Here is a 21213-nt window from a genome sequence, read left to right as displayed (position 1 = left end):
TGCTCACATGTGAACGAGATGTGCCGTGGAGGTGAGTCTTTTCACATCATGAAAAAAATAATAATAATAATAAAAAAAATGCAGCTCACTTTTCAGTGAACATTGCGTCGTGTTATTATTGTCGATCCCGGCAGATTGTACTGAGCGGCCAGATACAGATAAAGATACACGACCCCCACATCACAATTTGTTATTTTTCTATTCTATGTTTTATCATTAAAAACAAAAACACTTTTTGACATCTCTGGTAACTTTCTGTGCTGGCATTGTAAGACACCCCAAAAAATAACATAACATGACATAATCTAGTGCACTCATTCTGATTCTGAAGTGTGTGTTTTTTTTTAATCCAGTACATTTGTTAAGTACAATTCAGTTGTTTTTAATTTTTAGGTGCAATACATTTGCATTGAATTATTCAGAAATGTTTGTTTTCAAAGATTTCTTTTTTATACTTAACTTTTGCGTGCAATGCATTTTTATTGAATCATTATTTTAGTCCAGACTTTTATTCTCTCTATATTGAATCACTGTTACAGTGGCTAACAAAAAAATATTCAAAATACTTAGGAATAAAACCTCTGCCTCATTTTTGATGAACACAAAATAAGTTACTGCATTTGGGACATGGAGCATTCTTGACAACAAAATGAAAGAAAAATTCAGAAAATAGCTTTTAATGTCCAGAACCTTTCTTTAGACAATCATGTCAAAGAAATCTACACAATTTAATCGACAACTAAGAGTACACACCATTGCAAAGTTGCTTAAAAATCAAGGGAAATCAGTCATTGCTAATGTATATGTGTGATTATGTAACTTTAAGTGTGATTGGATGGGAACACTTGCAGAATTTCAGCCTCAAGTAGGCCAAGAACTTTTTGGGTTGAGTGAACGCGCGCTTTGGGGTGACTGAATTCTTGGAGTGGGGCCCGGGCTGGAGCGGGACTTTTTGCGGCAGCCGCCCTTGACGAGTGCTAGAGGAGATGTTGACATGTGATTCTCCAGCCAATCAGAAGGTCACCTCACTGTCTGGATTTGGTCAGCAACAAGAGTATATAATGGAGCTCGCTTCGGGGGGATAGAAGCAGAACCGACGAGCTCGTCTGAAGGACCAACTAAAGAACTCAGACTTGGACATCAAGACACCATGAAGACTCTGAGCCTGCTCGCCATCTGCGCTCTCCTCTCAGTCTGCTGGGCCACAGGAGGTAAGGAGCGTTCCAGAACATCATCACCTTCCGTCCTCCAGGAAAACTTTGCTCATAACTTATTTTTTTTATGTCCTTTCAACAGTCGTCGAGTCTTACGTGGACCACGATGGCGACTCTGACCACTCAGACAACGGCGACCTCGCCGATGCCGGCGACCTCGCCGATGCCGCAGACCTCACCGATGACGGCGACCTCGCCGATGCCGCCGACCTCGCCGATGACGGCGACCACGCCGACTCTTCAGCATCCGACTCTTCCGACTCATCGTCAGACTCGTCCGATTCGGACTCTGACTCAAACTCTGACTCAGATTCCGACTCTGACTCTGATTCCGACTCTGCCTCGGATTCTTCCTCCTCTTCATCCGAGTCAGCCAGCACTGAAGGTAGGCCATCGATATAGTAATCTAGCAAATAACGAAAATGATGATTGAGGCCAAAAATGTTGAGAATTGTTGATACAGGATTAAAAGTTTAAATCGTAACTAGACCACAAACCAAAATTGTAAAAATAAATGGTTTTTTGATTTCAACAAAATGCGCCAAAGCCTTGTCCCACTGAAAAGTATTACGTTAATTTCCATGAACTGTAGCTTCTAGTACTACTTGTTGAGTAGACAGGGCCTTGGTGCCATCTTGTGGCTTCCTATGGCGTTTCAGAAACAACATCCCAAAAAAAATCACTTTTTCAAATAACAGGGTGCAGTGTGAGGCTATAGGGACTCTCCAGCGTAATTGACGGTGAAAATTGCCACAAGATGGCGGAAAAGCACTATATGAAGCGCCTCAACTCACTTCAGCATAGTGCCTTGGCACCGACATGCTACATGATGGGGCCAAAGCGATCACTTTATATTTTAGAAAGGGCTTTGGCCTAAGCACAAGGAACATGTGAGTTTTTCAGCAAATAATGGAGGATACGTTCCAAATAAAATCAGTCACTAGGTAATCGTAAGTCTGAAATCTGTGGGGGAATAATTTCTAGTCGAGCTTGAAGAATTCGTGCGCTTGTGTTTGTTCTCCAAAGCCTCTCAAGATCACTCTCAAGACGACTCTCACGTGCTCACGAAGCGAGACGTGGCTTCCGTTCTGCTGAGGACGAGACGCCAAGCCCCCCTCTCCTTTTACCACATGGAGCGGTACGGGTTGTTTTTTTCCCAAATGATTTCGCTTGCTTAGCTGCAGGTCAGCGCTCGTCACTGATGCCACGTCTTCCTTCTCGTGCAGTCTGAGAGAGGTGTGCGAGCTGAACACGGGCTGCGACGAGATGGCGGAGACGCAAGGCATCGTGGCGGCCTACACGGCCTACTACGGACCCCCTCCCTTCTAAGCGTCGCCTGCGTTTGTCTCTCTTTCGTCGTGCGCGTCGTCTCCCCCCCCCAACAAGAGGCAGACGAAGAGAGATTCCGGTTTGGACCACGTTGTGATTATGCAGACGCAGGTCACAAACGTTTTGCACAAGCGACGTCCAGAGAGGTGCACATAAAGTATGCAGTGGCCCGTATATGTTGAAATGTTTCCGCAGCCCTCCTTCGAAAAACCCCGCGAATGGTGCTAAAATGTCTTTGAATGATTGTATTGATGTATTTATGGCACGCTTCAGCAGCGGCTCTCGTAATGAGCTCTTAGATGTACCGTCTGCAGTGTTAGTGGCTGTGCACAGAGTTTGTGAAATGCACATGAGTCATCTGCCATGGCCGTAACGACACATTGCCTCTGGATTTCATAGAAATAAATTATTTTATTTGTCCAACAGTGACTACAGGTGTTTTTTTTTTTTAAATTGTCCTCACTAGTAATACACAATTCAGTGCACTTGTAGAACGACTAGGGCACACAAGTAGAACCACTGTGTCTTACTAGTAATCTTTTTTTCTACTACTGTATGACATTTCTGCACACTAGCATAGTGGCAGGACTCCAACATGTTACCAGTGAGGCAAAACTGTTCACTAGCTGAAATCTGCGTGCTACTAGTCCTACTACTGAAGTGCTAGAGGTTAACTGGTAGAAATGTATAATGTCACTCGTAGCAATACTAGCATGCAGTTGTCAATACTGCACATTTGCATCACTAGTAATATGTACAGTACGTAGTTGTCCTAGTAATGACCAAGAGGGTACTAGTACATGGGTCTTAAGCTTGGTATCAAGAATATCGAATAATTGCTCACAGTTGTGAGAAGTAGTTTGAGCATTTATTTGATATGCTTTTGGTGCTACGAGTAGAGTCCAGGACAGGGGTCGACTTCCTTCAATACTCAAATGGCCATTTCGGCTGTCTCCTCCAGGAAAAAAAAACAACAACAAAAAATGCATTTTTTTTTTTTTTACCTGTATGTATAAAAAAATATATATAGTGTGTTCCAGTGATCAAGTCAAGAACTGCTAGAGAGAACACCAAATTGTATTTCTGCCTGTAACAAAATCATTTTGAACTCTCTCAGCTCCAGTCACACAATGCTGTGTGCACCCGAGAGACGCCTGACAAAACAACTCGTAACGTTTTTTTTCCCCCATCGATCTACATTTTTACAGTAGGTTTCATTTTTGTTTTGTTTTTTTTGTTACCTTTGTTTTTACTTTTTGGACACTATTTTCAACTTTTGAGAGCAGACTAGCGGCGTTTTCGAGGCTATTAGCTTTAGCCGCACCGCTGCTCGGATACCGTCGAGGCCCTTCCCGCCATCTTCGCTTCCAAAGCTCCGGCCGAACAAACCTGAGTATGGACTTGCGCACTACTTGCGGCCTTCTCCTTCAGAGGCTTTCCCATGTCCGCCAACTAGAGCAAAATAGTTTGGTAGCTGTAGATGTGGCAGGCACACATGATAGCGTAGATTGTTATTTGATATTTATTTAGAAAATTCTTTAAAAAAATCACGCGGCTTCAAGCAAACTATTCACACTTTTTGAGTCCGGATTCAGGGCAAATCACCCTACTGAAACGGCCTTTGTAAAAGTGACAAATGACCTTTTACTAGCTACGGACTGCGACGCTTCCTCAAATATTCTTATTACTCGACCTAAGCGCTGCATTTGATACCGTCGATCGTAACATACGACTAGTTCGTGTATCGCTATTTCAGGCCCAACACGTCCTTCGTTTGGATCTTATCTGTCGGAGAGGACGCACCGTGGAAAAGTGGGAAAAAAAATCATTAGTAAGACACACTCGTTCTACTTGGGTGCTAAATTTTCTCAATTGTGAGGACAAAGGGCGTCGAGCCGCGTACTCGTACATGGATATCGAATGCTCAAACAGCTTTCAACAGATCCGATACAGTTTTTCTGTTTGTCTCATCGACATCGAGGAGATTGAGTTCTTTATGACACAAATAATTAACTTTGCTATCAGTATTAGATAAAGACAGTGTAATAATTTGTTCAAAACTCCCAAGTTCAGCAGGTTCATGGGTTACGTTTGATTTTTGATTGACTTCCATTAAGCCGATTCGTTTATTATAACATTGTAATAGGTAACAATTGTCTCTAAAAAAAATAAAAAATAATAAAGAAAATACAGCCAAAGTTAATGCAAATCTAATCTATGCCATTCAGCCTAACACATGCTAGATATAAAGTACTCGTATATTGACACGCACAATTTGGAGAGTTGAGGGGGCTTGGGGGGGGGGGGGGGGGGCATCATGACACTATACAATTTAAATAAGAAATTAATCTTTGCCACAGCAAAATTTTATCCAGATATAATAATGTGTCATATATGTAGAAATATTGAGAAAATATCAATGTTCACAGAAGAATGTTAAAAGTCGTCCGTGCCGCAAGACGATTATTTGACAACCTGGAAAATGTATTTTTTGTTATGTTATCAAAATAATCTGATTGTAGTTAGGCCACCTTATCATACAGTATTTTACCAATATATTGAAAGATCATTATTTATTTATTTATTATTATTATTATTATTATTAGGTATTCCAGAAATCTAATTCAACAGCTTGATAAATAACCAACATTAAAAAGAATTTGCTTTTTATTTGAATAAATAAAACTACACATTGTAATGCTGTAATAATAAATATTGAAATAATAATGAAAATAAATTCTAGATAAAATACTATATACTAAAATAGTCTTCATGCTTTATTTTTATTTTTTTTGTATGTTACTATAGCCAAATATGCATTTTGTCGAGTACCAGAAATTGTGTTCCTGTTCAAATCAGAATCAGAATCAGAATCATCTTTATTTGCCAAGTATGTCCAAAAAACCACACAAGGAATTGTCTTAGCTGTCAAACTGTTCCAAACAGCAGCAGAGCTCAAGAACGCCTTCTGCTGGACATTCAACACACTGTGAGAGAACACTTTCCAGATCATCATGCAGGCCGCTTTTGTTGTTTTACCTGGAAAATCGAATTTGTCTTACTTACTTCATAGTGAACAATTATTCTGTGGTACAGCACTTTTTTTTTTTTTTGGTCCAAAATTATCAAGTCAACAATCAGCAGCCTGTTTGTTTTTCTCTCTCTCATTTTATTAGTTTCTTTCAGCTCTATCAGCAGTTGGAGATTTAATTGACCGTGTTCATCACATGTATTTGACACTTTAAAAGAAGTTGAATTATGACAACAGATAAGATTAACATGTTCTTTAGAGCGCCATGCTCACCTGAGCAAGATTAACCTGTGCTCACCTGACACACTGTGTCACAGTCGTACGTGCTGCTGCCTTATCAACCGAAAAGACCACCATGAAAAGTCCTGCGCGCGTGTGTGTGTGTTGTGCGCGCGCACGTGTGCTCTTGCGTGTGGGCGCTCTCGGTGGTTCCTGCAAGTGATAGTGAGTGAGTAAAGAGTGGGTGAGTCCATATTGACAAATTACTAATCCATTGTATGTTCATGCATATTGCTCAGCTCATGCACATTGTTCCATAACATGTGACAAGACATGTTGAGCTTCCGGGATGTGCATTATTAATAGGAGCAGTAAACTGATTAAATTACGTTGGGACTTAGTGTAAAATGGAAAAAAAAAAAAAAAAAAAAAACAGACTACAATGATTTGCAAATTATTTTCAACCTGTTTTCAATTGAATACACCACAAAGACACGATATTTAATCTTCAAACTGATTACCCTTGTTTTATTTTAATTTTTGGCCAAATATTCTCTCATTTTGAATGAAAGAATATTTGAGCAATGCTAAAAAACAAAACAAAAAACACCTGTTTGGAACATACCACAGGTGAACAGGTTAATTGGCAACAGGTGAGTGTCGTGATTGTGTATAAAAGGAGCATCCCCGAAAGGCTCAGCGTTTTTTTGGGAAATCATGGACGTCATGTCCTCCCAGCCAAAAAGGAGAAGGATCATCTGGATTGTTATCAGCGTAAAGTTCAAAAGCCAGTATCTGTAATGGTATGGGGGTATGTTAGTGCCCATGGCATGCGTAACTTGCACATCTGTGAAGGCACCATTAATGCTGAAAGCTATATGCAGGTTTTGGAGCAACATATGCTGCCATCCAAGCAACGTCCTTTTCAGGGACATCCCTGCTTATTTCAGCAAGGCGATGCCAAGCCAAATTCTGCATGTGTTACAACAGCATGTCTTCGTAGTAAAAGAGTGCGGGTACTAGACTGGCGTGCCAGTCCAGACCCGCCTCCCACTGAAAACATGTGCAGGCGCATTACGATGCACACAATACGACAACAGAGAAGGACCACGAGTGGACATGCCACGAGCAACTGAAGCTGTACATCGAGCAAGAATGGGAAAGAATTCCAACTACAAAGCTTCAAAAATGTGTGTCCTCAATTCCCAAACGTTTATTGCGTGTTGTTGAAAGGAAAGGTGATGTAACACAGTGGTAAACATGCCCGGTCATAGCTTTCTTTAGCTCGTGCTGCAGGCATCAAATTCAAAGTGAGACAATATTTGCAAAAGAAAACTAAGTTTATCAGTTTGAACATTAAATACCTTGTCTTTGTAGTCTATTCAGTTGAATATATGTTGAAAAGGATTTTTCCAATCATTGTGTTCTGTTTTTATTTACATTTTTACACAACGTCCCAACTTCATTAGAATTGAGGTTTGTAGATATTGTAAAAACAAAACCTACAGCCCAAACTTGACACACAAGGTTAAAGTTAAAAAGCTTTATTTAGATGGACATTCATCTAATTTCAAACAGCATATTCTTTGAATATAATCACTTTTTATAATTACAAAATCATTTTACACCTTAAAAAGATGTGTGAAAGCGATCAGTGCGTTTTTTGTTTTTTTTACAGTGAACAATTTTACAAAATACAAACGATGACGAAAATGTAGAAACACTGAGTATAGTTAGAAATGGAAAGAAAGTGGGAGTTAAAGCTGCACACAGATATGGTAATATCATTTGTACTGTAGATTTAATGTATATTATTGTCAGGCATTTCCTAGAGTCAGCTCAAAGTTACGCCACTGTCCAGTTTACATTACATTACATAAGCGAAGACATAAATAATATGTTAATGTTGTGCAATAATGTGCCTTGTTGCATTCAACATGCAAGGAAAACTCAAAGTTTGGTGATTTTCAGACTGTTTAACTCGATCCTGATCTCATTTTCCACCTCTTTCTCTGCGCACATTGCAGGGTTATCGTACGCTTGTGTCTTGTTGTCGCACCCTTGATCTCCAACAGTGTTGCAGCATTTGCAGCAGCAGCAACACTTGGCAGTGAACACACCCACCACTTTGTCCCAGGGTTCCAGAGAGTGAGCCCAAAGTGGGAGGAAGTCCCAAGACCGCAACGCTGCCGGCAGACACCCGGGCTTCCTCTTCCGCAGCACGTTGATGACCACGACGACCACGAGAAGGACCACGAGTGGGCACGCCACGCCCACCAGGACCTGCCATCCGGCCAGCGACAGACTAAAGACGAGGAGCGGTAGAAGGAAGAAGCAGGAGATGATGTAGACTGCAGCAAACCAGCGGTAGGAGGCCGTGATGTTTCCCAAGCCTTTGGCCAGTCGGATGGGGAATCGGGTGAATGGAATCGGATACCACAGAATAATGCCAGAGATGTTGAACAGGAAGTGTACGAGGGCAATCTGGAGAAGCCATCAGTGCACTTTGTTATTAGCATGCAGGTCAATCACCGAAAGGCCTCTTTTGCCAAACATCGTGTTTGTGTTTGTGTGACTCACCTGCAGTGCGTTACCCAATGTGTCTCCCGGACTGGCCATGGCTGCCAAGATGGCGGTGGTGGTGGTGCCAATGTTGGAACCAAGAGACAATGGATATGCTCTCTGTATGCTGATGACGCCAATACCTGCAGGTGTGCGCACAAGGCAGGCCCTTGACAATGCTCATAAACAATCACTTTAAATGTACATGTGCCTATTTTCTTCTCGATTCCTGCTTCCAATTGATAAGCCCAATAGAGAGATTATTATTTTTATTTTTTTTTAAGCGCTGAATGTAGTATGCATCGGTCACCAAAGTATGGATGGCGGAAGGAGGGATACTCGGGTTGTTGGGTAGCTAGTTGGATGATTGGTAGTTAGTTGGATTGATGGGAGGAGAAATAGATGACCAGTTGATTGACGTGTGGATGGTGGTGGGGCAGGTTGATGGATGGATGAAAAGAGGATGGTGGATGGATTAATGGCGCAGTGGTGCAACAACATCAACTGTATGGAGGTTGAATGGATGAATGGGTTGATGACTGATACAAGGATGGATGGATGGATGGATGGATGATGGAGGAGTAGCCTCACCAACAAGTGGAGTGATAGCAGAGGTAAAAACAGAGCTGCTCTGCACGATGAACGTCATTCCGGCTCCGACTAAAATGGCAATGTACCCTGTGATCCATCCAAAGGGGAATGGGAAATCTGCACAGGTGAACGAACAGTGTTAGCACACGACACCGTCACCACTCACACGGAATGCGTTGCGCTGTAGAAGCAAACCTTGCGTACCCACTCACCAGTGTTGAGTATTTTCTTGATGATCATGGCCACTTGACCCTTGAGCATGGAGTTGAGCAGCTTGACAATAAGCAGCAGGCAGGAGCACAACACCAGCAGAGAAAGAGCCAGAAGGATCAGACCCACCGCCAGGTCAGACAGGTTGACGTCTACGAAGAGGTGATCGCCTGACAGCACACACATACAGACGCTATGTCCAGTACACGCTTCGATGAAGGACTTTGTGTGGCGTCATGCTCACATTTGGCGATGTTGTACGTCTGCGAAATGTTCTTCAGTGTGAAGGTGTAGTTGCCGTCGAGCCAGCACATTGAAGGAGAGGTGCAGTTCTCTTTACCGGGAACTGTGACATTTACTGTGCTCTGAAAGTCAGCCGCAGTTTAAAGAGCATTTCGTTTATATGGGGTCCAAAAAAGTCACAGTACATTTCCCTTTTTTTTTTTGCGATTCCGTTACAGGGATCATTGGGACAGACGTGAGGCCGTCCACATTCGACAGCTTAGGTCACAGGTGTCAAACTCAAGGCCTGGGGGCCAGATCCGGCCCGCCACATCATTTTATGTGGCCCGCGAAAGCAAATCATGAGTGCCCACTTCCATGATTCTTGCTAAAATCTGTTCCAAATTTTTGTATAATATTCCTATGTAATAAATAGTAATCAACTATTGTAAGCATGTTTAGCCTCCCAACCCCTTTTACAGTTACTTAAACAACAGTTGAACAAACCATTGTCCTTGGCTTCTGATTTCAAAACTAGTTATCCATCAATTTGTTGAACATTGATATGGTTTTACAATCCTAATGGCCCTCTGAGGAAAACCGTATCTACAATGTGGCCCGCGACAAAAAAGAGTTTGACAGCCCTGGCTTAGGTCTTTCAGTTTTTGTCAGCGAAACATTCCCTTGCCCATGGCTCATCAATTGACATTGGAGCAGCAAAACTGCCACCTGGCAAGGAGTGTTTCTGTCCCTCGACGGCAGTTGGAGTTTCTCGAAACGGGATCTGTTTTTGAAAAAGCACGCAAACGAAGGCCTGCTACTACGACCACCGAGGAAAACACCGAGCTCCTAGAGCAGGCGTTCGCGCAGTCAATTGGCGAGCCATGGGCAAGGGACAAAAACTGCAAAGTCTAAGCTGTCGAATGCTGATGGCCTCACTTCTGTCCAAAGTGATACGAAATTTTAAAAAAAAAGCAAGTGTACAGTCACTTTGGAGACACCTTGTATTGTTGCATCCATGATGTTTGATCTTACCACGTTGCTATAAGTTTCACACCACTTCTTGATGAGACTTTTGTTCCGAGCTGCTGGATCTCCAGTGGCTATTTCGCTTAAGACAGACTTGTCCAACTGTCTCAGAGGGAAACGCACAACATGCAGAAATGTGCCATCGTAATTATAATAGACCTCATTGAAGTTTTATGTTTTAATCAACACAGTTTAACTTTGTTTTTTATCATTCAAGTTGCAGGCTGATGCGCCCCATGTATGCTGCCCGCTTTTACCTTTATAATGGAATCTGTGAGGACATCGGTGATTACGTTCAACAGGTCGGGGGCCTCTCCGCTCTGGATCTGGAAGGAGTCGATGATGAGCTTGGTGACCTCGTACAAGTAGCCAGTGGCGACCTCCAGAGGCAGCAGCACCAGAACCGACAGCCAGTTGAAGAAGTCGTGCACTGTGGCCCCTGCAAACGCCCTGCGTCAACACAGTCGTAAGCGCAATTTAGATAAATGCCAGGCGCAAAGAACTTTGTTCGCTTATGTTGGTAGCAACATACATTGCCGTGTTATATTAGCGTATCTCTCGAGATTATGATTATTGTGTCTGTTTTATGACACACCAGTTGATTTATTGATCCACTCCAGCAACAACAGAGACATTATAGTTGATACGGTTCACCAAAACATGACATTTATTGAAATCTTTCTGGACAACCGAGAAAGGAAGGGAAATAAAGCCACCCATTAGATGATGATGGGGGGGGGGGGGGGCTTTTTACAATCAGCAGCCGTTTCCGTTATTATAAACCGTATACCCTTGGATGTCTAAACAAGTGGATTAAAACCGTAGATGATTATTTAGGAATTGACTACATATTTGTTATTGACACAGTAATAAACTGATAACAAAACATGAAATAGCAATTAATAAATGTGTTTGTTGCTTTATACAGTATGTGGAAAACCACTATACCATGCCACGTTAACCAAATGACAAATGTGCACAACTTAGACATGTGAATGTTTCATAAAAAGTCCAAAATTTCAAAGATTATTTCATTTTATATGTTCAACAGTGTAACTATGAATCTAACCTTTTCAAAATCTCAGACAAACTATTAGATTGCACCACCAGATGGCACTTCGAGGTCATGTTTGGAAAAATATGTCATGTTTGACACTGCTGCAGAATGGCACGTGACCAGACCAATCAGAAGCTTCGGCGCACTTAGGGTCCATTTTTCATGGTCCAATCATCTGCAGGGCATTTATTTTTAAGGGTAGTGTTGTAAGGTGAAATGATATAAAACTTGTAGGATTCTATTTTGTGCTTCTAAAAAAAAACAAAGGGTACGCCATCGTAAGCCATGCAAAGTTGTCTGTTGAACAAATGAGCATTTGGGGGTTAAACCATTTTGGACTTTTTATAAGAGCCTCTCTGAGGTTTTATTTGTTTGTAGAATTGCATGTGGGCCGTATACGGTCCACGTGCCATAGGTTCCCCACCCCTGCACGAGATGTCAAGTAGTTACCTGCGAAAGACACTGCGGTCCCCAGCCTGCGTCATGGCAACCAGCGTGTTGGTGACCGAGGTGCCGATGTTGGTCCCCATGATGATGGGAACAGCCAGTTGGACTGTTAGCACTGCTCAAAAATAAACAAATTGCAAAATTCGTGACCGTCTCCTCAAGCGTGGAAGTGTGTCGCGCGTGCGCTGGTGCTCACATCCAGAGGAAACCATGCTGACAACAATGGAGGACGACGTGGACGAACTCTGAACCAGCAAGGTGACCAGGACGCCAATGACCAGACCAGCCAGAGGGTTGGACAGGACGGCGCTGTCTTGGAAAATGTCGCCTGCCGCTTTGCCTGCGTGGACGATGCGGTTGAAGCGTGTTGTTTTGTTGTCCGAACGCAGCATAGTGGCGTGTCACACCTTCATACGCTCACCTCCGACGAGCTGGAAGGCCGAGCTGAGGATGTCGAGGGAGCAGATGAACATGTAGAGGAGGCCCAGCAGCGCGACCAGTTTCACCACGGACACCGACACCCTCAGCACCTTCCCGTTGGTGTCCAAAGCTGACAAAATACAGAAAATGAAACATCACACTGAAGTGCGAGGCAGACGTGCTGCCCTTGCCAAGGTAATATTCATTCTCATTCTGGTCTCGGTTGTGCTGGAATCTGTCGCAGCGGACTTTGGGCGAGAGAGGCGCCCTCAACTGCTCGCCAGCCACTACCAGACTATAATAATAATACAGTTATTTTATTTTGAAATGGTGTCGAGATGGGGGGCTGATAAAGACGGCCTAAAAGAAATTCTTTAAATTGTTTTGTGTGTGTGTGTTTTCACTTTAAATCACGGGTGTCAAACTCATTTTTTCTGCGAGCCACATCGTAGTTATAGTTTCCCTCAGAGTATACATATACAGTAAATGTACAATTGCCTCATGTTATTACATACACACAACAAAATCGATGAATAACTATATTTGAAGCCAGTAAAAAGTTGTTAATTCAGTTCATTTTGAAATGGGGATTGGTAACAAAAATGTTTGCAATCAACGTTATCTAAAAGGGAAGACGATTTGCAATGTTGTTATTTTAGCAAGAAACATGAAGTCGACGCACAAGATATGCTTCCGCGGGCCACATAAATTGATGTGGCGGGCCGGATGTGGCCCCCAGGCCTTGAGTTTGACACCTGTGCTTTAAATGGTTTTCTCAAAGGTTTCACCCAAATACTAAATATTAAATTTCTTCAATTCTGACATTTTTTTTTTAAATTTTGTATTTTTTGTTAACATACAATTGTGCGGATCTGGTTAACATTTTTTTGTTTGTTTGTTTTTGAGTGAAGTCAATGTATCTTTTTTTTTTTTTTGGTCTGCACTCAGACTTACACGATAACCCATTAATGATAAACCTTTATTGTCTATATATTCATGTCGCGCTTATCATTAATTCGTCATTATATGGTACCAAATGTGCACACGCCCAACGCACTTCAACGTACGCTGCAGTTTTATCGATGACTTCATGACAGAACTGCATCCAAAATTCCTCCTCACCCGACCATGGCACGCCCGTGTCTTGCAGCTCGGGCAGATCCCAAGGGTCTCCGTCCTCTGGCTGCCCATCCACCAGTGCCAGGGTAGAGTGTGCAAGGTTCCCTTTTTGCTCTGCTCGCACATTTACAAGGAACAGTCGCTACTGCTGTGATGTCATCATTTGTTTGCACAATGACTCTCCTGTTCCGAAGCTTACCTTTGCTGTCATTTCTTTCATTGTGATGCTGAGGCTGAAAAATGAGAAATATAATATCAATATTCACAATTAATATACCAATACGCTATCCCCTTACAACATTGCCATTTTAATTCTTCATTTAAAAAAATGGCTAATATTTGTGGCTTATATCACACGCATTCACCAACTCACATGCCAGCAGGTATTGATCACATGGTCACGTGGCGTCAGCGGCCACAGGAAAATTCCATTAGCACATCACCACGGCAAGGAAATGAAGCTGAATTGATTTTCTCTTTTTTTTTTTAATCTTACATTCACACACATAGTCATCTTTAAATCAGTTTGAATTTTTTTTAATTTGCTGTCATTTTTTGTTTTTTTGAAATGGTTACAGTCACAACAAGGATTCTCTCAGCAGTATGCTCCTTAAATATTTGCTGTTATTGTATTCATTAACTTACTAACCCTTTGTAATTGAAAAGAAAAATGCAAATTCTAAACAGGTAGGCTACATATTATATCGGTGCATAAAATGATCCATGCACCAGTTGTGCTCAAATTCAGTGTTCGTAGAACAAACCCAACAAATCTTGAACTTTGCTAAATGTAATAAAACAACCCATCTGCATGGATGTTTACTGCAAATCAATGGAACTCTTGTCTTTGATCTCATCATTTTCACCCAAAAAGGCTTTTCCTTTTCTTCGTTTTAATGTCGACCATCCTTGGGTTGCATGTCTTGCCACAGCAAAAAAGAAAGAAAAAGAAGAAGAAGAAAAAAAGACTTTCATTTTAAAAACTACAAAATGAATAAGATGCAAAGTCGTGTCCTCACCCCAGACAGCTTGAATGCATCCATGCTGCCTGTCTGCTGCCTTGAGATTTGCAAATGCTGCGTCCACACAGGTGGAGTGTGAAGGTGAAGGAGGGTCGGCTCAGAGCGCTCACAGATAAGATGAACACACCTTGCTGGTTGCCTCGCCAAGTTCCTGGAATCTCTGCTGTGGCGTGTGTTGCAGTCCAACGCACATTGTTGCACCTGACAGTGAGGGACCTGCTGTCCGGCTATCCCAGTGCATATGACTGACACAGTTTATTTTGTGTGTGTGTGTGTGTGTTGATGATTGTAGCCCACTATTGATCTTCTTAATAGAGTTACCCATTCGCCTACACCACAATGTGCTAAATTTAGACTTTGAAATGAGGGGGGGGGGGGGGGGGGGGGGGGGGGGGGAAACAGTTGTACTTAAAGAATTCTATTTTGATTAGAACAAAATTACCACAGGGATCCTGATGATATAATTCTCCTCCATGAAAATTCTAGCTTTGCACATAGTTTGCAAGTCACATACTGTATATTATATTCACTTATTTTCAGCTTTAAGTCCTTGAAAAGGAGCTGATTATTTATTTCCTATTTTGGTGTCATTTTTTTAAATTTTTTTTTTACCGGTTTTATATTTACCCTCTTCTGTAATGTGTTTTATGAAATTTACAACAATTTGGTAAACTCTGTTGTTTTTATGTGGCTTGAATTGGATTGGACGCTTTGGCCTTTTGTGTTGCTGCACTTGTACCAAGTTTGGCTGTGGCGATGTGAATTTCAAGAGTCACTCATTTCCAAATTCAGTGACACAGCAGCATCCGGGTGCCACACTGGGCTATTGCAAGATTTGATTTCATTTCCAGTTAGCTTTCCTAATCTAAATCTGGTCCAAAAATCTATTTCCTTTTTCCACATTCTTGTAATTGATATTGTGCATATACAATGAAGGTTCCATCCATCAATATCCATCTCTCTCCAGCCTCCAACTCATTTAGCATGATTAGCACTATTGAAAACGTACAGTTAAAAACGCAATTAACTAATGTTATGTTTCACGCATGCGCTTAATCTTAAATAAAGCTAACGTAAACTTGAACCTGGACATTATTTTTTTTTTTGCTGTCCTCGATGATTCACTAACATGACCACGTTATTAGCAGTGACAATATGTACCAGAAACTAATTATTTTTGGAACAATGCTTCTGAATTCAAGAAGTTTCTGCAGTAATGAATTTAACCAGTAGAGGGTAGTCGTGAAGAATTTTGTGAGACATGCACAAACGATATAGATTTTATATCATCATTAAACGGTTTCTTCCTCGATGTAATGTACACAAGTAAAAATGTGTTAGAAATATTTATAGTTTTTTGAATTCGATTTGTGACTCGAGCACGGCCAAGCTACAAATGTCACCTTTTCATTTCCGGGTTAGGTCCCAGCTAGCGATGACATTGTACGGAGCGGCACACGCGCCAGTCCTACTGCGGCGGCTGCTTTTGCGGCTCTTTCACATGCATTGAAGGCTACCGAGCGCGCCGTTGCTCATTTTTTCAACATGTCATCCATTTCCGCGGCTTTTAACGAGGAGCGACAGCGCCAAGGAGCACAGGTTAGCAGCACGCCGATAAACAAACATGACCCGAGCACCACGGCTTGTGCTAACGCATTAACCTGCTAGCTGCGAAGGAGGACTGGTCGCCCCACCCCCCCGCACCACCAGCCGCCTTTAAACCCTTTTCACCGAGTTTATTATGAATACTGTCTGAGTGTGCGGTAACGAGATTAAAAGTGTCTGTGGTTGGTCCCTGGCAGGCGCCCGTGGGCACAGACTACATCCCCACGGAGGAGGAGAAGAGAGTGTTCAGGGAGTGCAACAAGGAAAGCTTTTGGTACAGGTGTAAGTTTGCTTGAAATTTAAAATTATTATTACTTCTTAAAGTCTCACAGATGTCTTTATATAATGGAATGTCTTTTGTTTCCTTTATTTGTATTTCATTCAATGTTGATTATATTCTATAACATGGTGATTTTTACTTTGAAAAAAAAATTTAAGCCGTTTAAACTGGAAGGACTGATGGTTGTATTTTTCTCACAATTAAAAAAAATAGAGTGCAAAATTAAAAATGAATGAAGTAAACTAATCTACACACAAAATAGTTTCCCTCTTTTAACTTGCATATTGCTTGTACTAAAAAAATAAAAATAAATCACGTCACCGGTTGTTTTAAATAATGAGTTAGTTAGCGTTGGCTTGACTAATGCTTCAGACCATACTACCCTGAAAACGCCCGATCTCCTCTGTTCTCGGAAGCGAAACAGAGTCGGGCTTGGTGAGTACTTGGATGCGAGACTTTTTGCCATCAAAACAACTTGTTCCCATAGTTTTGCTAATAGATGACAAACCAAAAAATGCTAAAATTTTTTAACAAAGATTCAAAGAGTGCTTCTAAATTAATACCTTTTAGTGTGCGTGTACCCTATAGGTTCTGAAAGTTTGTATTTCGGTGATTGAATTTATTCTTATGCTTCCCTTGCAGCGGTGCCCTTCTCTGTGGTGAGCATGGCCATCACTCAAGCCTTGGTTGCCAGAGGTAAGAACCCATACAATACATATGCAGTCCTATAAAGCATAAATGGAAGGTGGTTATCATTAATAAATTGTTTTCTTTTATTTCTGATTCCGTTTAGGGTTTCTCGCTGCATCTCCAAGGTTTGGGTCGCTTCCTAAAGTGGCTTGTAAGTTTGAAGACAAGATGGGACAACATTTGCTGTTTAACATAAATGCAACCAGTTTGTTAAAATGCTTCTCACTATCAAATGTTGTAAGTTACAACAAAAACAATGAAGACAGATCCCAGAAGGAATGCAATTCCATCTTAAATGTTAGCTTTAATTCTTTAGTTTATGATATATATATATATATATATATATAATTATTCAAGCCCTGTTGCAAATATTTTTTTTTCATTTGGAAAGGTTAAAAACTTACAGCTTACAGTACTTTGTAATGACCCAAAAATGAACTAGTAAAATTGCTCCAAACAGTTAATGAAAGTGACCATTATTTTTTTTAAAGTGGCCATTTCTTGAAAGGTTGTACATATAGTGCACAATAGTACCTTCCAAAAATAACTGTCCAAGTCCTCTTTTGTATTTTTGTGTAGAAAGCACACACACAAAAACTTTACCAAATAATATATTAATAATTTCTAGGAGTACAATTGCATGTTCTGTTTGATTGAGGATGTAGGCGACAGCATTAAATGACTTAGGCCATTATTTTAGGAAGGTATGTACTGTATAATTATTACAGTTGAAGTTTCTGTAATCTGATGTCACACAACAATGGAGAAGAAGTAAAAGACTATTTATTAGTTATATTGGATATTGCAAAACAAACTGTTCTGAATGGAAGTTCTGATGTGGTGTGTCCTCCAGTTGCCGGCTTCTGCGGCTACCTGGCAGGGAAGATGTCTTACATGAAGATGTGTCAGGAGAAGTTCAAGAGGCTGGACAACTCTCCTCTGGGAGAGGCCCTGAGACAGAGGACGGGACTGTCTCCACAGCTGTGTGTACTACCACCAACGCCACGCTTTAAAAAATTTACCCCCAAAAAAACCTCTAAAGCAGGCCCTGAATAGCATTTTGTAATTCTCCCGTCTAGTCCTAAAGGTGCTCAGTCAGAGCTGAGTGATCCTACCAGTCCAAGCTATGACACCATGTTCCAGCCAGCAGAGATGCCAGATTCCAGTGCAGAACATGGATATGGATTTAATCCAGAAGCACCAGTTTCCACGAGACGAGCAGATAACTTTGATGTACCAGGTAACACGGATGAATGCGTGACATCACATTCAATTTAAGTCTTGGCTCGTATTTAGTTTTTGAATAACAATAGAAAGTGGGGCAGATAAGCGGTAGAAAATGGATGGATGGATAGAAAGTGGGTGGTTATGTTTTGTTTAGTCAATTTATCTTGTTTTCCTCACAAGATGAATAGAAGTCCACGTGGACAAAATTGCTGCTGGTTTATTAGTGAAAGAAAAACACAATGGTCACTGCAATAACTTGAAACTGACAAAAGCAATACATGAGGAATGAAAATCAGACATTGCACTTGAATTGTGGTTCAACAGGATCTTTTTTTAGAAACAAACTGAGTAAACTGGCCTGGACAAAACTGATGGTACCCCTGAAAAAGATGGGGATGTTACAATAAGATGTGCCCCCGAATTAGCATTAACAAACTTAGCAGTCAGTCGGCCTATCTAAAGGGTGTAACAAGTAATCGGTGACATGGTGTGTAGAACACTGAACATGGACCACAGAAAGCGAGAGAATTGTCGCCGGAAATAAGAAAAGAAACCATCTCCAAGCAGCTTGATGTCCCTGTGACTACAGTTGCACATATTCAGAGGTTTTAAGGTGCACCAGACCGCAGCCAACCTCCCTGGACATGGCTCAAAGAGGGAAAGGGGTGACCATTTGAAGATTCAGATACGAAAGGCAAACAGAGAACCCAGAACAACCTCCAAAGAAATTCAAGGTGAACTCCAAGGTACATCTGTGTCTGATCGCACCATCTGTCGTCGTTTGAGCCAAATTGGATCTCGTGGGAGACAACCAAGGACACCACTGTTGAAGCAAATCATAAAAGAGTGAGACCAATTTGCTACTATGCATATTGACAAGCCACAAAGGTTCTGGGGGAATGTCCTTTGGACAGATGAGACCAAATCGGAGCCTTTTTGGCAAGGCCTATCAACTTGAAGTATACCAAGAAAAGAACACTGTTCCTACTGTGAAACATGTAGGAGGCTTTGTTTTGTCGTTTTCTGTTGAGGCTGGCTGTTGAGTTGATTTACAGTATGAACAGCTTGTCCTATTGTCAACTCCAGTTCAGTCCTATGAGGAAGAAAATGAACCCAAGAGGAAGTCCATTCTCTATGAGGACCTGCGGCTGAAAAACCGCGAGAACTATGAGGTCACACTCACCCAGAAGGCAGAGTCGCTGCTCAAAACACCCCCTGAAAAGGAGCCAGAAAGACCGACAAAAAGTGGTATAAAAAAATTAAAAAACAACTCAAGAAGTCATCTTTTATGAAAATAAGTTGAATCATTTATTTGTTTTTGTTTCAGTGAAGAAGAATATCTATGGAGACACCTGGGAAGAATGAGTTTTTTTGAGTAAAAATGTGCTTCACTGAGCTTGTGACAGTCTGACGTCTGAGTCAATTAAACCAAAGTGCTTGAGGTGTTCTGTTTATCGATTTTAATTTTTCACACAAAAGCTGAATATTACACAAATACTCTTCCTATGTTGCATCAACTCAATTTGAAGATGTGCGTATCAGCAGAGCAGATCTGAGTACTGATTCAAATGCAATGTGTGCAGATTTTATTTTTTTAAAGAGAAAATTCAAAAGCAAATCAACATGGAGCTTATTGAAAAAAATAATGAATAAACAACATGATTTTGATTAGTTAAAGTGAAGTTAAGACCCGACGAGATTGCGATGCTCCTCGGATGGGGAATTTAAAACTGGGAAAAGCAGCAGCATTGTTTAAGCTGCGGAACTCTTAACTCTCATGTATTATAAGATGTATTTATTTTTAATATGCATAGTACATATTGCAAGTCTAAAATTAAAATTCAAACTATACAGGGTGCCCATTAAGTCACTTTACAATTGAACATTACAAAAGCAAATGAAGACGTGGACATTACAAACTGAGTTGGTAGTATTTTTCTTCAGTTTGATATTTTATAATTTCTTGTGGCGTGCACTGATTGACAGATGTGAGTGTATTATGAACTTGTATAAGATTCCTTTATTGTGACCCATGTGATATCCAAAAACAGACCATCCTTTCTCAGTTCCAAACAGTATTTACAACATGAACATTACAATGCATTTTTTTTCTTCCTGTAAGCGCAGATAGGGGAGAGAAAAAAATAAAAAATAAACTATAGATGGCCGTGGCTGTGTGTGCAGTTGTGTCCGTGACTCGTCCCACTGACGCCCATTGCAGAGACATGAGGATGAGAGAAAAGTGCAGGTCCAGATGCTGCAGTGGCAGCGTTCAACCAACCCTCATGCATCTCGGCAGAGCCACTAACCGCCACGTCGGCACTCTGCGCTGGCGCGTAGGCCTGCACCGGGTAGGACCCCGGTGTTGGGTTTATTTGAGGAAGGAGTGTCTTCCGCCGGTCCTCGGCGGAAGCTGGGACAAACAGCACCACGCTGATGCGCCTCAGCAAGCGGAGAGGCGGCGTCTTCTCCACGAGACCTGCCCTGGCCTCCGAGAGGTCCACGAAGGAGAACCATCCTCTTCCGTGCATCCATCCGACGAGAGTGGCGATGATGCTGCAGGGGAGAGCCGTGTGAGGAATGAGCACGCTGGTCATGAGGACGAACACCCATGGGAGAGCCATGGTGGGGAAACTGACGCCGCAGAGGAACCCTTTGGTCATTTTTGTGTGCGTGGTGGTGAGGGTCACACAAGCGAGGGCCATCGGTACCAAGCCCCCCGTGGGCCCATTGCGCCCCTGCAGGAGATCCAGGAAGGCGTACATCAAACCTGTGATGGTGGACATCAGGATGCACACAAACAGGAAGCGAACGGTGCCAAATCCTTTCTCCAAACTACCGCTGAGGAACACCATGGTGCAGATGCTGAGGAGCAGCTGGGTGAGGCTTCTGTGGTAGAAAGGGAACGTGAAGAGGGTGTGCACGTGCCCTCGGACAAA

At 41.8% G+C, this 21213-nt stretch overlaps 4 protein-coding genes across 5 annotated transcripts in view; 2 read left to right on the top strand and 2 right to left on the bottom strand.

Moving 5' to 3' along the window:
- Positions 1-1050: 1050 nt before the first annotated feature.
- On the top strand, positions 1051-2966 carry bglapl (bone gamma-carboxyglutamate (gla) protein, like). Its single transcript, XM_061771972.1, has 4 exons — positions 1051-1211; positions 1297-1599; positions 2241-2352; positions 2441-2966. The coding sequence occupies exons 1-4, from the start codon at positions 1151-1153 to the stop codon at positions 2541-2543; spliced, it is 579 nt and encodes a 192-aa protein (XP_061627956.1). The 5' UTR covers positions 1051-1150; the 3' UTR covers positions 2544-2966.
- A 4355-nt stretch (positions 2967-7321) lies between these two features.
- On the bottom strand, positions 7322-14789 carry LOC133477082 (sodium-dependent phosphate transport protein 2B-like). 2 transcript variants are annotated; one of them, XM_061771431.1, is made up of 14 exons: positions 14470-14786; positions 14317-14372; positions 13650-13683; positions 13454-13564; positions 12333-12461; positions 12108-12251; positions 11915-12026; positions 10665-10857; positions 10414-10509; positions 9401-9521; positions 9159-9326; positions 8947-9063; positions 8374-8498; positions 7322-8277 (listed from the first exon to the last, which is right to left on the bottom strand). In XM_061771431.1, exons 5-14 carry the CDS (start codon positions 12382-12384, stop codon positions 7744-7746), a joined length of 1662 nt encoding a protein of 553 aa, XP_061627415.1. In that variant the 5' UTR covers positions 12385-12461; positions 13454-13564; positions 13650-13683; positions 14317-14372; positions 14470-14786; the 3' UTR covers positions 7322-7743. The 2 variants fall into 2 exon arrangements, with proteins under 2 accessions (XP_061627415.1, XP_061627414.1); XM_061771430.1 differs by lacking the exon at positions 14317-14372 and having other exon boundaries at positions 14470-14789.
- Positions 14790-15875: 1086 nt separating this feature from the next.
- LOC133477084 (OCIA domain-containing protein 1) lies at positions 15876-19715 on the top strand. The gene is made up of 8 exons (XM_061771434.1): positions 15876-16071; positions 16275-16359; positions 17000-17053; positions 17151-17198; positions 17901-18030; positions 18127-18287; positions 19361-19522; positions 19602-19715. Exons 1-8 carry the CDS (start codon positions 16018-16020, stop codon positions 19637-19639), a joined length of 732 nt encoding a protein of 243 aa, XP_061627418.1. The 5' UTR covers positions 15876-16017; the 3' UTR covers positions 19640-19715.
- Positions 19716-19753: 38 nt separating this feature from the next.
- rhbdd2 (rhomboid domain containing 2) overlaps positions 19754-21213 on the bottom strand; it is a 1906-nt gene continuing 446 nt past the window's right edge. The window contains exon 1 of the mRNA XM_061771432.1: positions 19754-21213. This exon is cut by the window's right edge and continues 446 nt beyond it. Coding sequence (XP_061627416.1) covers positions 20431-21213 — 783 coding nt within the window. The 3' untranslated portion in view covers positions 19754-20430.

This window comes from Phyllopteryx taeniolatus, chromosome 4 (assembly GCF_024500385.1).
Source record: "Phyllopteryx taeniolatus isolate TA_2022b chromosome 4, UOR_Ptae_1.2, whole genome shotgun sequence".
Lineage (NCBI taxonomy): Eukaryota > Metazoa > Chordata > Actinopteri > Syngnathiformes > Syngnathidae > Phyllopteryx > Phyllopteryx taeniolatus.
Note: the sequence above shows the minus strand (reverse complement) of the source record. Positions and strands in the feature narration are given on the sequence as shown.